The 17,010-nt window shown below is 40.7% G+C and overlaps 1 protein-coding gene and 1 long non-coding RNA gene across 6 annotated transcripts in view; one reads left to right on the top strand and one right to left on the bottom strand.

Moving 5' to 3' along the window:
* Window positions 1-17,010, top strand: part of EPHA5 (EPH receptor A5) — a 671,051-nt gene that overhangs the window by 566,385 nt on the left and 87,656 nt on the right. For 3 of the 4 annotated variants that reach the window (XM_073542522.1, XM_073542495.1, XM_073542513.1), the window contains exons 9-11: window positions 917-984; window positions 4,401-4,544; window positions 9,439-9,624. In XM_073542522.1, the coding sequence (XP_073398623.1) occupies window positions 917-984; window positions 4,401-4,544; window positions 9,439-9,624 (398 nt within the window). The remainder of the gene's footprint in view (window positions 1-916; window positions 985-4,400; window positions 4,545-9,438; window positions 9,625-17,010) is intronic. The other variant, XM_073542503.1, reaches the window with a different exon arrangement.
* Window positions 1-17,010, bottom strand: part of LOC141047431 (uncharacterized) — a 250,589-nt gene that overhangs the window by 216,566 nt on the left and 17,013 nt on the right. The gene's annotated exons all lie outside the window — the stretch shown is intronic.

Here is a 17,010-nt window from a genome sequence, read left to right as displayed (position 1 = left end):
CTCTGATCAAAATTGGACGTCTTCGATATTTTACGCTGTCCACAAAGTCCAAGGTAAAGATCGGACATGTGCAAAGCCCCAAAGAATATCATAGGTATGAGTGTTATCTGTGAAAACTACAGCTACCACTCATACAGGAAAATTGAATGCATGAATGAGCCCTAACAGTGAATCATGATGACGGTTCATTGCAAATTTGGAACTGCATTTCTGGAGTTAGGGATTTGGTCAGGTTTTTTGGTGTATTCAGTGCTGATAAATACATGCAGATACTTATCCATCATGTAATACCATCAGGGAGGCGTCCAAATGTATTCTGTTGTAGGAAAGCAACCCCAAACATACAGCAAAAGTCATTAAAAACAATCTTCAGCAATAAGAAGAACAAAGTCTTGGAAGTGATGACATGGCACCCACAGTGCCCTGATCTCAACATCTTTGGAATAGTCACTTTGCATTTTGTTAATTGATGGAAATAAGCTGTATACACTTCTATTTTTTAAAGCATTACTTTGTAGCACATTTCTTTTAGTTAATAGCAATACTGCAAAATGTAAACCAGTGAGCTACAATTGTATGCACAAAGCAATAATTCACACAATATACATAAAAGCTGCCATAAATTGCATAAAAAAACTATATGTATGAACCCAACCCAATTTTAGCATTATTGTTGGTACAATATACACAAGTATTGTGCCATGTGAGCAAAAAATGTGTGTGCATTATGACGAAGTACTGTAATTTTTCCCCGCACATTGAAAACCAGTGAAAATGTGTATTTCTCTCTTTTCCCTAGAGACAAAACAATACAAAGGGAATTGCTTCTATATACAATAATGAATTGAAAATACAATGCTTAAAATGCTTATGTCTTATATATGACATAATAACTGCAATGTTTTCTTTGTTATAGACGATGTGGTTACAGCAAAGCTAAACAAGATCCTGAAGAGGAAAAGATGCATTTTCACAATGGCCACAGTAAGTATTATAGGTTTCCTAGTTTATGCTTTAGAATGTAGAATAACTAGTGATTGCATTATATCTTAATACATGGATTTATATAAAAGAGCTTAAAAATAATAATAAAGAAAATATATCAATTTGCATCAATGATACACATACTTAGAAGAGTATCCACAATTTTTTGGGGATGGGATATCACAGGTATACAATTCGGCTGATGCCCATATATTCACTTGACAGTCATATCAGTATTGTTCCAATAGGACCAGCCACAAAGCCCAGGGCCAGTAGTGGGATTCAGATGTTTAATTACATGTTCCTGACCTTTTGTGAGGAAAAGAAGCCTGCAGATTTTATTTCTACTCTATGGCTGTGTTCTCATGATGAGTTTTTGGGGAGATTTTTACTCTGCACATTTTAGAAAACATGCAAGTAACCTATTTTACTTAATGGTTGCAGAAATGGTGAAGAAAATCTGTAACATCAAAAACTCACTAAAAGTTCATCGTGGGAACATAGTAATGGGAGTATTCATCAATCAGTGCATGCTCTATAAATAAATAAATGATGTGGAGTTTTTTATTTTTTATAACCAGTATGGCAAAACTGACAGCTGCAGGCTGCAACCTCAGCTGTCAGCTTTATCATGGCTGGTTATCAAAAATAGAGGGGTCCCATGCTATTTTTTATAATAATTTAAATAAAGATTTTTTTAAAAAATGGGGTTGGGTTCCACCCCATTTTTTGCAACCAGCCAAGCTAAAGCAGACATCCGGGGGCTGGTGTTCTCAGGCTGGCAAGGAGCCTTGGATATTGCCTTCTCCCAGCTTGAAAAAAAACAGCAGCCCCAGAAAAGGAGCATGTATAAGATGCACCATTTCTGGTGCTTTGCCTGGCTCTTCCCACTTGCCCTGTTGCGGTGGCAAGTGGGGTTCATATTTGTGGGGTTAATGTCAGCTTTGTATTTTCAGGTGACATCAAGCCCAGTAGTTAGTAATGGAGAGGCATCTACAAGTTGCCTATCCATTATTAACCTCATAGTCATATTGTCAATAAAAAACTGCCAGAAAAAAGGCCCATATTTGAAATAAAAATACGCACTATTTTACAAATTTATTTAAAAATAACAAACACAGTTATACTCACTGTACACCCATTCCATTGAAGCCCTTGTACCCTGTAAAAAACAGAAAGCAATATACAACAGTAATACTCACCTAACATCCATTCCTTTGAAGCACTGGCCTCCTGTAAACAAAATTAAAATAAAAACAACAATATCCCTCTCCTGTTCAACTTACTGTCCCATGCTGTATTCCATGTCTGCAATAAGTGGTTTTAACCTAGACGATGCCAAGATGCGACTGTCCATGCTGCAAACCACCGGAGAATCAGTTGTGTGGGGACCCTTCTATTCTTAGTAACCAACCATGATAAAGCTATAGCTGAGGGTTGCAGCCTACAGCTGTAAGTTTTGGCTATCAAAAATGGAAAGACCACATATCATTTAAAAAATATATATATATATTTATACTGCAGGCGCCGGCTGATGAATACTCCCATCAGCTGCTCCTGCTCTCGATGTTATTAGCGGCAGAAGGTGTAGGCTGATGGGAGTAGTGCTCACATCAGTCCACACCTGTGACCAGAGGTAAATTATTACCACCGGTCACATTTGCTGGCTCACGCTGTCATCTGACAGCATGGGAACTGCAGTTCTCTGACCATGTGTTCCTATAGCTCCAGGTATGACTTAAACATTGATAAAAACATGCTGAGAATTGTTGTGGAATAAATGACTGATGCAGCACAATCAGGGACAGCATACACAATGACATTTAGCTACCAAGAAGTAACATAATTTCTTATTGGAATCATTGTCCTTTTCGTCTTTTCTGACACACACTGCCCCCCTTGTAAATAATAGCTGTAAATACAAGCTGTGGGTTCTGCATCATACACTGTCTCACTCAAAATAAATATGAAGCCAAGGAGTAGGGAGGACATTTGCATTGCCCTATACATTGAATTATAACACATAATGTGTTCCATTAAATGAAATATATTATGCACTGTGAGCTACTAATGAATTATGTTGCACACTTTGCCCAAGTAATAAGTTATTATTCACACTGTGCCATCCAAATAAAAGTTCCTGCCCCTAGTCTTATACTAACACGCTGTTGTCTGCTTCAGTTCTCTGCCTGCTCTGATTGGTCTCCATCAGTTCTTGACCTGCCATATTGCTACAGTGTTTGCTGTGCGATCCGGAAGTCACTACTCAATGTAAGTCTATGAAAGCCAGTACAAGGCCAGAACAAGGCTCTTATAGACTTTTACTAAGAGCTTGTGTTGGTCTCTGGCTTCCAGTCAGTTAAAAATTGCGGTTACAAGATGGCGGCGCTGCAATGGAGCTGTGCTAGAAAGAGCTCAATACAGCGGCTTGTGAGTATAATACTAGAGTCAAGGAGCTTAGATAAGTAGCACCACTCCAGCACGGAAATAAAAAAAAATGGTGGAGTGGTGCTTTCATTATAAAGCAGCCGGAATCAGTGTCATCCTTGGATAAAAATATACAGCCCTAAGGCCCACTTCACAAGTCCTGATTTTTCTAGTACTGAAAAGTCTAGTACCGGAGCTATTTGTGGCCGTGTGTTTCATACGTGTGGCATCCGTGTGACCCCGTGTGCCGCATCAGTGTGACACGTACCAGTGCCTGGGAAACGATGTACAGTTCATGCTGTTCCACAGCTGTTTAACAGCTGTGAACTGTGATTAATAGGCTTGGAACCTTGAGGGATATTGGCCCCTTTCCCAGATTATTAACATCAGCCCCAAGCAATCAGCTTTCCCTCTGCTGGTTATGAAAATTACTGGAGAGCCCACACTATTTTTTGTATTTATTTTAGACAAGATGTACACAGTGGGTGTTTAATACAATTTCCATCATTGTCGCCTGATGATGCAGATCTCAGGGAGATCAGATGACACTGATCGGAACTGATTTCAGCACCCAGCACCTGGGAACAGCACAAACTGTGCTGCTTTTTCCCAAGTGCCATTACTTGTCACACTGATGACACACGGATGTCATCCATGTGTCATCAGTGTGCATGTGTGCGAGATGTTTTACTGTCCGTCGAAACACACTGACCTGTGCGCATACTATTTGAATGGGTCTACGAGTATAAGTGTTTCTGGTACGTATGAAAACTGTCACCACACGTACCTTTTGGATGTAGCTACAGAAATGAGAAGGGCCATAATCAATGGCATATTCTGATATTTGAACAGCTCCAGCTACATTTCACTTGTTCCTCATATAGCACTTATTTTGTAAGCTCTAATTCGTTATACTATAAGCTTATTTATTATATATACAGTGTAGTAATGGTGCCTGTGTATAACTGTGACAACTAATACGAAGTTAGTTTTCTGTTCCACTACAGTGAAACTTCCAGGAATAAAGACATACATTGATCCTCATACCTACGAGGACCCAAGCCAAGCAGTACATGAGTTTGCCAAAGAGATCGATGCTTCCTGTATAACTATTGAACGGGTTATTGGAGCAGGTTGGTAATTTCTGTACCCTCAGACTATGAACTGTAAAATCCATCTTTAATTGTACTGATCCTGAATACACTAACATTAGAGTATTTGACTTTTTAATGTTTAACTATAACTTGCACTGCACTGCAAGTTGGAGGAATAACTAATCTCATTGTAAGTTGCAGAGAAATGCATAAATGACTGTTTTTTTGTTGAAGGCAAATATTGTATGATTGAATTCTGTTTTTCTGCTTTTCTGTGTGTAAATCATTACCTCTTTGTCTTGGAGTCACCATAAAAGTTTTAATGGAAAGTTACATCTTTTTTTTTTATTTAAAACAAAATACATGATTTGAGAGACAAACTCCTTTACAAATGAATGTCAAAAATTCCCATATTCTAGACTAGTATCTATTTGTTCCTGTTATCAAATGAGCCTGTTGACTTTAAGTTTTTTTGGAATTGATATTTAAAGTAAAACCCCAGGTACATTACTTAAAGGGAATCTGTCACTAGATATTTGCTACCCCATCTGAGAGCAACATGATGTAGGGACAGAGACCCTGACTCCAACGATGTGTCACTTACTGGGCTATTTACTGTAGTTTTGATAAATTCACTGTTTTTTCATTCTGCAGATTTACCAGTTCTCTGAATGTAAGCTATGTATAATCCCGCCCACACCACTGATTGGCAGCTTTCTGAGTACACTGTGCATAGGTAGAAAGTTGCCAATCAAGTGGTGAAGGCAGGATTATACAGAGCTCATGAATATGGAGAACTAAATGGCAGCAGATTTACTAGTTCTCTAGTGATAATCTCCTACTGATAAAATGGTGATTTTCTAACAGCTACAGTAAGCAGCCTAGTAAGTGACACATAACTGTAATAAGGGTCTCTATTTCTACATTATGCTGCTCTTAGATTAGGTGGCAACAACCGGTATGAAGCAAACCCTTTAATAAATAAAATGGAACTGCTATGATCTATTAACATACCAAGTTTGTTCCTTCAAATGCAAATTTCTAAGGTGTTGTTTACTCTACAGGAAAATTTGTTTTCATGTTACTGGACTGTACAGCAGACATTGCTCTTTATCCTGACATCACACAGTGCTTCTCAACTATTGGCTGAACTTGCTGCGCACGGGGCACATGCCCCGGCTGCCCCCCGAAGATACGCCTCTGGGTGGCTGTCGGCCAGACACTTGTCTGGGGCACCCCGGCAAATTACATGAACGTGGAGGTCCTGACTGGGTGTGTGGACTTGTACTGTAAGGGTATTATGCCCATGCAGGCTGCTTGTATATGTTGTAGGTTTACCAGGCCCAGATGTGTCACATCTCAATGATGGAGAGCACCATTAAAAAATTAACTCTTTACTGAACGTCAACTTGATAAGGGTTATACACAGGGAATAGTGGGTACACGTTTTATGAACATTTCCTCTACAGCTCAAAGCATTTTCCACACAGTTCCCTTCCGTCGTAGTCAATAGTGTCCCCTATAGCCACTGTTTTGCACTACATCACCACAACCAACCTTTAACACTACAGTCCTGATTAGCAAGTGTAATTTACTTGTTCTTCAGTTTTGTGTCCTCTTTATGATAATGCTGTCACTCTTGAACTTCGGCCCTGGATACTTTGCTTGTTCATGTACTTGGTTCTGTTTTATGCCCATTACCTTCCAGCTTTATAAGCTCAGGGTCTTGTGAATAAATCTTTCCTAGGACCCGCTTCCAGAAGGTTACTCTTTCTCTTAGTCACTTATGCTCTGGATCTCGCTATTAGTGATGAGCGAGTACATTCGTTGCTCAGGTGGTCTCTGAGTATTTGGGCGTGCTCGGAGATTTAATTAGTGTCAACGCAGCTGCATGATTTGCGGCTACTTGACAGCCTGAATACATGTGGGGATTGCCTGTTTGTTAGGGAATTCCCACATGTATTCAGGCTGTTAAGTAGCCTCAAATCATGCAGCTGCTGCAACAGAAACTAAATCTCTGAGCACTTCCAAATACTTGGAGATCACCCGAGCATGCTCGGGGAAACCCGAGCAACGAGTATACTCGCTCATCACTACTCGCTATCCCTTTTCTTCAGTCTCCCATCACTACGAGTCACCCTAGAATGAGGCACTGCTCACCATGGAACGTTTAGTCTACTCATTATGAACTACAGGCCTTATATGACTGTCTGGCAGAAAATTGTCACTTTCCCGATAACTTAGCCCCTCCCACTCTGGGCTAGTCCCAACCATTAACTCTAACTATCCCTATGGTCAAACTACACCTATTGTTAACATTACTACTGCACATTACAGTTCACATTACATTATATATTACATTTTACATGACATTTCACATTATACCACATAATACATTTTAATAACAGAGCTTGTTTTTTCAAGAAATTCCCACGCAGCAATGGCATAAAGTGAGACTAGGGACTTTTTTTTTTTTAAGTGGCGGAGGAATACAGTGCGGAAGGATACCTACCTTCCGTCATTGGATTCCTGCAGCCCGTAGAGAACGGCAGCATCATCTGATGCTGCCGTTCTCTACCCAAGATCGTCGTGGGACACACTCGTGGACTGCTTCGGATCGTGGGTGAGTATTTTTGTGGTTTGTTATGTTAATATTTATTCCGGAAAGACAATGGCTTCGGGGAACAATGTGACAAGTATTGGTAAGTATGTTACTCTATGTTATATGTACTGTATGTCTATGTATGTATTGTATGTATGTAGTATATATGTGGTATGTATGTAGTATGTATGTAGCATGCATGTAGTATATATGTAGTATGTATGTAGCATGCATGTAGTATATATGTAGCATGTATGTAGTATGTATGTGGTATGTATGTAGCATGTAGTATGTATGTAGCATGCATGTAGCATGCATGTAGTATGTATGTAGCATGCATGTAGCATGCATGTAGTATGTATGTAGTATGTATGTAGCATGCATGTAGTATGTATGTAGTATGTATGTAGTATGTATGTAGCATGCAGTATGTATGTAGCATGTATGTAGTATGTATGTAGTATATATGTAGTATGTATGTAGCATGTAGTATGTATGTAGCATGTAGTATGTATGTAGCATGCATGTAGTATATATGTAGTATGCATGTAGCATGCATGTAGTATGTATGTAGTATGTATGTAGCATGTATGTAGTATGTATGTAGTATATATGTAGTATGTATGTAGCATGCATGTAGTATGTATGTAGCATGCAGTATGTATGTAGCATGCATGTAGTATGTATGTAGCATGTATGTAGTATGTATGTAGTATATATGTAGTATGTATGTAGCATGTAGTATGTATGTAGCATGCATGTAGTATGTATGTAGTATTTTTTTTTTTTTTTTTTTTTAACATTTAACACATTAGCCGGATGATGGGACTACTACTGTCCCATCATTGGCTAATGTGTCAATCACTGTCATGGTAGCAGGCATCGCCCGATGGGACTTGTAGTCCCATCGGACGATGCTTGCACAGACCCCCGGACATCAGCACAGCCCCCCGGCAGGCCGGCACAGCCCCCCGGCAGGCCGGTACAGACCCCCACAGGGTGCACAGACCACCGGCAGGCCGGCACAGCCCCCCGGCAGGCCGGCAGAGACCCCGGGCAGTCCACACAGCCCCCCGGCAGGCCGGCACAGCCCCCCGGCAGGCCGGCAGAGACCCCCGGAAGGCCCGAAATGACGGCGCATCATGATGCGCACACACCGCGCATCATGATGACGTCAGGCCGTCAATCAACTGAACTTCCGATTCCGATGCCGAATTCCGATATTGAAAAAATATCGGAAGTCGGTATCGGAATTCCGATACAGCAAGTATCGGCCGATACCCGATACATGCGGTATCGGAATGCTCAACACTATTGAAGAACTTTTGCTTTCGTCCTATGTAAATTTGTAAATAATTGAAATTTAATCACTACTTTAAAGTAAGGGTAATCAAACCTTTTAAACTTCATGTGTGCCAGGTTATGCAATTTTTTCCAAAAAATGTGATTTGTGGTGCATAAATTCACCATAAATCGCTAATGCTGAGTTTCATGGGGACTCTTGAACTGATCCTGCCTTTATTTTCAGTGCAGCTAAAAAGTCACCGTGAGGAGAATGTGATGTTATTATTAATGGGTAACTGGGAGCACTGAACTGTTCTACATGAGCTCCTAGTAATGCTTCAGCCAAATGGATTTCTATGCTGCCATTAATTGTTTTGTCCAAGGCAAAATATTACTTTCCTCTAGAAAGGCATTAGGTAGCGGTTTTAAAGTATAACATCACAGTTATTGGACCGTAGGCATCCTGCACAGCGTAATATTGTCTTTGCGGGATCTGATTTTATGTGTTCGTATCTCTTACTTCTGTTTATTTTTCCTTGTATCATAAGAAAACATTTCATTTGCATTATACATTTTATTAAGTTTGTCACCGTAGTTATAGAACCTGTGTCCATTCTGATTTCAGGGTTATTTCTTGCTAAGAGCCTAGTAATAAAAAATGTTATAGCATTAGTTCATTTTCAAAATGGAAGTGGATCCAAACTGGAGAAGTCTTAAATGTTTACTATATTTCTTCTCCATCCTCTACGATCCTTTTAGATTTTGATTAAGTAAAACTTATGTATGACTGCTTTCACACACTCTCAATTTGTCTCAATGTGAAAGATATATAACATTTGGACAGATCAAGAATCTATCAGAACAAAGAGGGAAAAACTTTTTTTTAATTTTGATCTGATTGGTTCTGAATCCATTTTTTGAAACAAAATATATACATGTCACATTCAGACACCCATCATGTCCTGAAACTGCATTGTATGACCTGGTCTTAAAGTGGCTGCATACATATTATAGAGTCAAACATGTGACTATATCTTCATTTTGTAGGTGAATTTGGCGAAGTTTGCAGTGGCCGCATTAAACTTCCAGGAAAAAGGGAGTTCCCTGTTGCTATCAAGACTCTCAAAGTTGGTTATACCGACAAGCAGAGAAGAGATTTCTTGGGTGAAGCCAGTATAATGGGACAGTTTGACCACCCAAACATCATTCACTTGGAGGGCGTTGTTACAAAAAGTAAGTTCAAAATTTAATCTGAATCTTACAAAATGCTGCCCTGTCATAAAGTTTCAGATGCTGTGGGTCTCAAATACGGTATATGGATGGCTGTGGACAGTTTTATGAAGGCTAAGGTAAAATCAGTACATTATTTACTGAAAACTGAAAAGACTTCCCATTATATTCAGGTACCACATATGGTTAGAGGTACTTGGGAGTTTTCTAAAATGGAACTTATCAGAGAAACCATGCTGCTCAAATCACAGCATAAATCAGGTTTATCTCATTAAAGACATCTTGGTGTTTATATGGCATAGGAGAGAAAACTGATGCAGGAATGGGCACACTTATCATCTAGGGATGGGATGGCATTTGATTGCTCTGCTTGATTAACAGATCGTTTCCTATACAAAAAGAGGATGAGGCTTGTCAATCTAGCCTGGGTGGGAGGAAGTTGCTGGGTTGAAACTACCTTGGTGCGAAGAAGCTAGTGGAGTTTTATCAAGTTACAGTGTGAAAAATAGATGTCTGCAATTAGACTTTAAGGAAGCTCCATCCAATGAACAACTGAACCCCCTGTAATATGGCAGAGCAAAGGATTCCATGAAAAGACCCTTTTTTATTGCAGCTTTCTTAAAAATAGATTAGTTTATTTACAGGATTCCGAACATAGAGGTGTATTATTTGACAAAATTTTAGAACTTGACCTTTCAGAACCAATCACCAATTGGACTTGTGTAGCCCTCATCTGGGTTTCTCTCTCCTACCAGAGGTAGGGAGCCTATTTAGCTGTTTCCTCGAAGCTATTATTGCATCTTCTAACTGCCGGACTCCAATACCGTAGTATCCTGTTTACAACTAAACCAGCTCTCTTAATGAGGATACCAGCCTTCTTCACTACAGTGTCCGAACCACTAATGAAACCTTAGGGATAGCTGGAGGGCTAAGGTGCTATCTCCTGAGGAAACTACTCTCTAGTTCTCTTCCCTAGTGCTGTATTTCTCTATTCTCTATCAGAGAGTGACATAAATCACAGGCAATTGCTTTTCGCTCCACAAAATGTCGCATGCTCCACTTCAGACAATCCCACAGTTAATAGCTTATTACACTCGACCCCAATGGAAGAGTAAAGGATGCTAATGAAGTTACATTGAATAGATTATCTAAACCTACTGACTACCGCTGATGACAGTGAGGCTGTGCGGAGGCCCCGCCTGACCTGAGGTGAGCTGACAGCATGGGAAAAAGTTCAGAAACTTTCCCACGCTAATCAGTTCATCTCTGGTCAGCCGGGGTGCCTGTGTAGACATGATTTAATTCATTCTGCAGTGGTTTACAGCGGGAACGGTAGCATTAGCACCAGTCCCTGTTGTAAACTAGTTAACCCCTTGAAATGGATTTCAGCGGGGGACCTGACTGAACTGTGGAGAGGTATGGATATTGTTGCTTTTTTGTTTTATTTTATTTTTTTTTACAGGAGAACAAGGGATTCAGTTGGATTAGCAGCATAACAAATTTAGTCAAAACTTTGTGTAATTATTTCATTAAAATAATTTTTAATTAATGTGTGTGTCTTTTTTAACCTTTTACCACTTTAGGATTAATAAAGGATAGGTGTCTTATTGACACCTCTCCATTATTAACCAGGCTTAATGTCACCTTTAAATAGCAAGGTGACATTAAGCCATTATTAACCCATGAGCCACCACTAAAGGCAATGGGAATAGAGAGGCTAAGTGCCACAATTGGCGCATCTTATAGATGCCCCTTTTCTGGGGTGGCTGGGGGGCAGATTTTTTTTAGCTGGGGGGTCCAAGAACAATGGTCCTTCTCTAGGCTATTAATATCTGCCCTCATTCATTGGCTTTCCTTCTCTGGTGGAGAAAATTGCGCTGGAGCCCAACACAATTTTTTTCTGCAATTATAGCCTTAAATTTAACCCATAGAGTTCCAAATTTTTCCTAACACAAACTAATAAATTTAGTAAACACTGACATATATAAAGCATTTTGATATGACATGGTTTACTATATGTAAATCATGTGTCATATCATGTCAGGTTCTGTAATGATTTCACAGAAGCCGGCAATTGATTTAGGGGCTATTCTGCTATGTAGAACTCTATAAAATATAAAAAAATATATAAATATGTGTCTCAATGACATGTACAGTGGGGCAAAAAAGTATTTAGTCAGTCAGCAATAGTGCAAGTTCCACCACTTAAAAAGATGGGAGGCATCTGTAATTTACATCATAGGTAGACCTCAACTATGGGAGACAAACTGAGAAAAAAAAATCCAGAAAATCACATTGTCTGGTTTTTTTTCATTTTATTTGCATATTATGGTGGAAAATAAGTATTTGGTCAGAAACAACATTTCATCTCAATACTTTGTGATATATCCTTTGTTGGCAATGACAGAGGTCAAACGTTTTCTGTAAGTCTTCACAAGGTTGCCACACACTGTTGTTGGTATGTTGGCCCATTCCTCCATGCAGAGCTCCTCTAGAGCAGTGATGTTTTTGGCTTTTCGCTTGGCAATACGGACTTTCAACTCTCTCCAAAGGTTTTCTATAGGGTTGAGATCTGGAGACTGGCTAGGCCACTCCAGGACCTTGAAATGCTTCTTACGAAGCCACTCCTTCGTTGCCCTGGCGGTGTGCTTTGGATCATTGTCATGTTGAAAGACCCAGCCACGTTTCATCTTCAATGCCCTTGCTGATGGAAGGAGGTTTGCACTCAAAATCTCACGATACATGGCCCCATTCATTCTTTCATGTACCCGGATCAGTCGTCCTGGCCCCTTTGCAGAGAAACAGCCCCAAAGCATGATGTTTCCACCACCATGCTTTACAGTAGGTATGGTGTTTGATGGATGCAACTCAGTATTCTTTTTCCTCCAAACACGACAAGTTGTGTTTCTACCAAACAGTTCCAGTTTGGTTTCATCAGACCATAGGACATTCTCCTAAAACTCCTCTGGATCATCCAAATGCTCTCTAGCAAACTTCAGACGGGCCCGGACATGTACAGGCTTAAGCAGTGGGACACGTCTGGCACTGCAGGATCTGAGTCCATGGTGGCGTAGTGTGTTACTTATGGTAGGCCTTGTTACATTGGTCCCAGCTCTCTGCAGTTCATTCACTAGGTCCCCCGCGTGGTTCTGGGATTTTTGCTCACCGTTCTTGTGATCATTCTGACCCCACGGGGTGGGATTTTGCGTGGAGCACCAGATCGAGGGAGATTATCAGTGGTCTTGTATGTCTTCCATTTTCTAATTATTGCTCCCACAGTTGATTTCTTCACTCCAAGCTGGTTGGCTATTGCAGATTCAGTCTTCCCAGCCTGGTGCAGGGCTACAATTTTGTTTCTGGTGTCCTTTGACAGCTCTTTGGTCTTCACCATAGTGGAGTTTGGAGTCAGACTGTTTGAGGGTGTGCACAGGTGTCTTTTTATACTGATAACAAGTTTAAACAGGTGCCATTACTACAGGTAATGAGAGGAGGAAAGAGGAGACTCTTAAAGAAGAAGTTACAGGTCTGTGAGAGCCAGAAATCTTGATTGCTTGTTTCTGACCAAATACTTATTTTCCACCATAATATGCAAATAAAATGAAAAAAAAACAGACAATGTGATTTTCTGGATTTTTTTTTCTCAGTTTGTCTCCCATAGTTGAGGTCTACCTATGATGTAAATTACAGACGCCTCTCATCTTTTTAAGTGGTGGAACTTGCACTATTGCTGACTGACTAAATACTTTTTTGCCCCACTGTATATATATTTATGTATTCTATGTGTATATATCTATTCTTTCTATTCTTTATTAAACATGTCAGTGTGATTTTACTGTATTGTGCACTGAATTGCCGGCTTTTGTTAAAGGACACTGGCGTGTATTTCTCGCAAGACTCACGTCTGGTCCGTGTGCTATCTGTATTTTTCTCGCCCCCATAGACTTGCATTGGCGTTTTTCGGGCGTTATACGGTGCAAATCACAGCATGCTGCGATTTTCTCAGCACGTATAATACGGCCGAGAAAATAATTGGCTGTTTGGAGCTGCCCCATAGATTAACATTGGGACGAGTGCAATGCGATTTTTTTGCGCATAACACTCATCCGTGTTTCTCGCTAGTGTGACTCCGGCCTTAATATGAGTTCTAATGTGCCATGTTATTTGTGTCTTTAATTTCATAATTCCTGATCCAGTGCTAATGTGTTGAACAATTATTTTCATACTATTCAATTGGTATATATGAGTTAAAAAATAGATTTTATTTTTACTAAGTAATAAAATGCAAAGTGAATGAACAAACAAGACGACAAGACGTCTAAATCAAATCAATATTTGACATGATCAACTTTTGCCTTCATATAACCATAGCTCTTGTGTTTATATAGGCTAGCCCAAATCCTTCAATCTTCGTCTTCATGATATCTCAAACAAACTTGATATTGAGATTAGGGCTCTATGGGGTCCATATCATCGCTTCCAGTACTCATTGTTCAGCCTTATGCTAAAGATAGTACTTATTCACGTTGTCTGTATGCTTGCGCTTGTTGTTCTAATGCAGTATGAATTTGCAGCCAATCAGATACTTTACTGATTGTATTACATGATGGATAATTATCTGGCTCAAATTCTCAGCATGGAGGATGCTAGTAATATTTACATATTTACCAAATTCCTTTCTCCATTTCCTGAAATGCCGCCCCAGACTTTCAAGTAGCCTTCACCAAGTAGCCTGCAGACACTCATTGTTGTACCGCTCTCAAGCCGTTTAGAGAACAATCTGCCTTTTATTACAGCCAAATATTGCAAATTCAAATCGGTCCAAAGCACCTGCTACCATTTTTCTGCACACCAATTACTGTTTTCGTGCATTTTTAAGTTGCTTGGCCTTATTTTCATGTGGAAGATATGGCTTCTATTCATTACATGTGTGCCATGGATACTGAAAATTCTGAGCTCATGACTTTTTTGGACATTTTCCTCTTTCGAAGGGAAGCAAGTATTTTTTGTTTTCACCTACTGCACTAAGGTTCCTGTGCTGACTCCTACATCTATGGTTCTCAATGATTCCCATTTCTTGCTGTCTCCAAAGCTGAGAAATAAAGTGAGATACTTATAAATTATGCTATACATTCACAGAGGCCTCTGATTTACTGCAAATTTATTTTGCAGCAGGACAATGACTTTGAACATACAGCCACTATCATTAAGGGCTATCTTCAGTGAAAAGAAGAACAAGGAGTCATAGGAATGGTGATATGGTTTTTAGACATCTTATTGCTACATTAATAAGTCTTTCTAATCAGAAAGATTTGCCAAGCTTACATCCACAGAAAATCTGTAGTTAGATGTCCACAATGTTTGGAACAACATCCCTGCAAGTTCCTTCAAAAACTGTGTGCAAGTGCACAAAAGGATTGATGCAGTTTTGAAGGCAAAATGGGTGGTACAGTAACACCAAATAGTGTTTTGATTCAATATTTCTATTTTGTTCATTCATTTTGAATATTCTTGAAGTGCAATTTTTAAGTGATTAAATTGTTTCCATTAGTTTGCATGACAATAAGCAAGTTTGCATTTGGTTTGCTTTTTATATCTGTTGTCACTCTCCAGCACTGAGAACTTTCAGCTTTCATAGTGCACAGCTTGTTTCTTTGGAGCTGAGTGTTCTACAGTTACATTTCCAGAGAGAAGCTACTTGTTAACATATCTGTCATCTTTCTCCAGCCCATAGATTTCTATACAGCAGTTAACTGTTCACCTCCATCACCCTCTCAGCTCCTGACAAGCTGCCCTAATCAGTCCTGTAGAATCACAATTACTATCCCCCTTGCCACTTATACCCTTTCTGCTCACCCCTCTCCTTATTTCACTGGCACCCAGCTACACTGCTCTCACTATCATCAGCTGTGTGTTTGTTCAAATGTACTGTTATGTCTATATACAAATATTGTGATAACAATGTAGACTCAGAAAAAAAACACTGATAGCTGAATGTGTTAAAATAGAACTTGAATTGAGCATTATAGTTCTAATAATACTATAGTTCTGCTACCCACCAGAGCTGTCACCAAAGGAGAAGAGATTGTCCTGCTAGATACCACGAAGTAAGGAGACTGCATAGCTCTGAGCTACTTAGGAGACAGCTTGAGAATAACCCTTAAGTTGATAAAAATATCCAAACATTTCTATTTTTGAAAGCTGTGACGAGCGTCAGTTTATGCTGAGTCGTTTTTTTCTTTTTAGAGTGGACCCTCTGGGCCGTGGTACTCACCCACCTAGGGCAATCTGACCTAGTGAGAACCCACCCCCTATACAGGAAGTGTCAGGGGCAAGACCAATGGGGGTGAGCCACCACAGCAGCTGGACCAGACGGCCGGCTCAGGGAGACACTATAGAGTGTCTGGCAACAGGACGGACAGGATACAAAACATAAAGCGAAGTCACAGGGTTTCTTCAGCAAACGTGGATACACACTTTATTTAGGTGCAAGGCATAAACAGGGAATCAGGTGCAGTGCACAAATGGTGAAACACGGCAAGGTGCGTTCAAGGGCACGCCAAATGTTGCAGACATAACTCGTGCAGCAAAACATATCAGGGTCCAGGGCAGGGTATGAGTTAGGGTTCACACCAGAGTTCCTAGGAAGGATGTGTGCTAGGACATGCTAGAGACCAAGACAAGGTGCATGCTTGGAGACACGCTAGAGTCCAAGGCAGAGTGCGTGCAAGGAGACACGCCAAGGTCCAAGACATGGTACTTGCGAGATGGTAGGCAAAGACACGCTGACATCGGACTCCGGACATCTGGCAATGATCGACATGATCAGGGCATCAGGCTGTGGACATCAGCTGTGGACATCAGGCTGCAGTCATCAGGCTTATGATCTCTGGCAGCGATCGGCAGGTTCCGGGCATCCGGCAGGCAAACCAGGGTTCCATGCAAGGAGACAAGACAAGTTAGCGGCACGATGCGCATTAAGGAACACGCCAGGGTCAGATTCAAGGACGGTGGCCTGCGCATGCAGAGGGACACGCCAGGGTCAGGCAAGACAGAGTCCTGCACGTGCAGAGAGGCACGCCAAGGTCAGGCGAGGCAGAGTCCTGCACATGCAGAGCAGCACGCCAGGGTCAGGCAAGGCAGAGTCCTGTGCGTGCAGAGAGGCACGCCAGGGTCAGGGTTCATGGACAGAGTTAGGACCTGTACACGGAAGAGGGCACGACAGGGTACATGGCAAGACCTGCGCGTACTTTTACAGTAGCATGGGGAGGTATGCCAAGAAGCAGGCGAGGGGCTGCACGTGCTTTAGAGAGCATGTAGAGCGCAGTGCAGAAACAGCGTGAGGTGCAAGAGAGCACAGAGAGCACGGCTGGGGCACTGGCTAGCTGATCG

Source organism: Dendrobates tinctorius, unplaced genomic scaffold (genome assembly GCF_039654945.1).
Source record: "Dendrobates tinctorius isolate UK_male_01 unplaced genomic scaffold, ASM3965494v1 ptg000011l, whole genome shotgun sequence".
NCBI classification, from domain to species: domain Eukaryota; kingdom Metazoa; phylum Chordata; class Amphibia; order Anura; family Dendrobatidae; genus Dendrobates; species Dendrobates tinctorius.
Note: the sequence above shows the minus strand (reverse complement) of the source record. Positions and strands in the feature narration are given on the sequence as shown.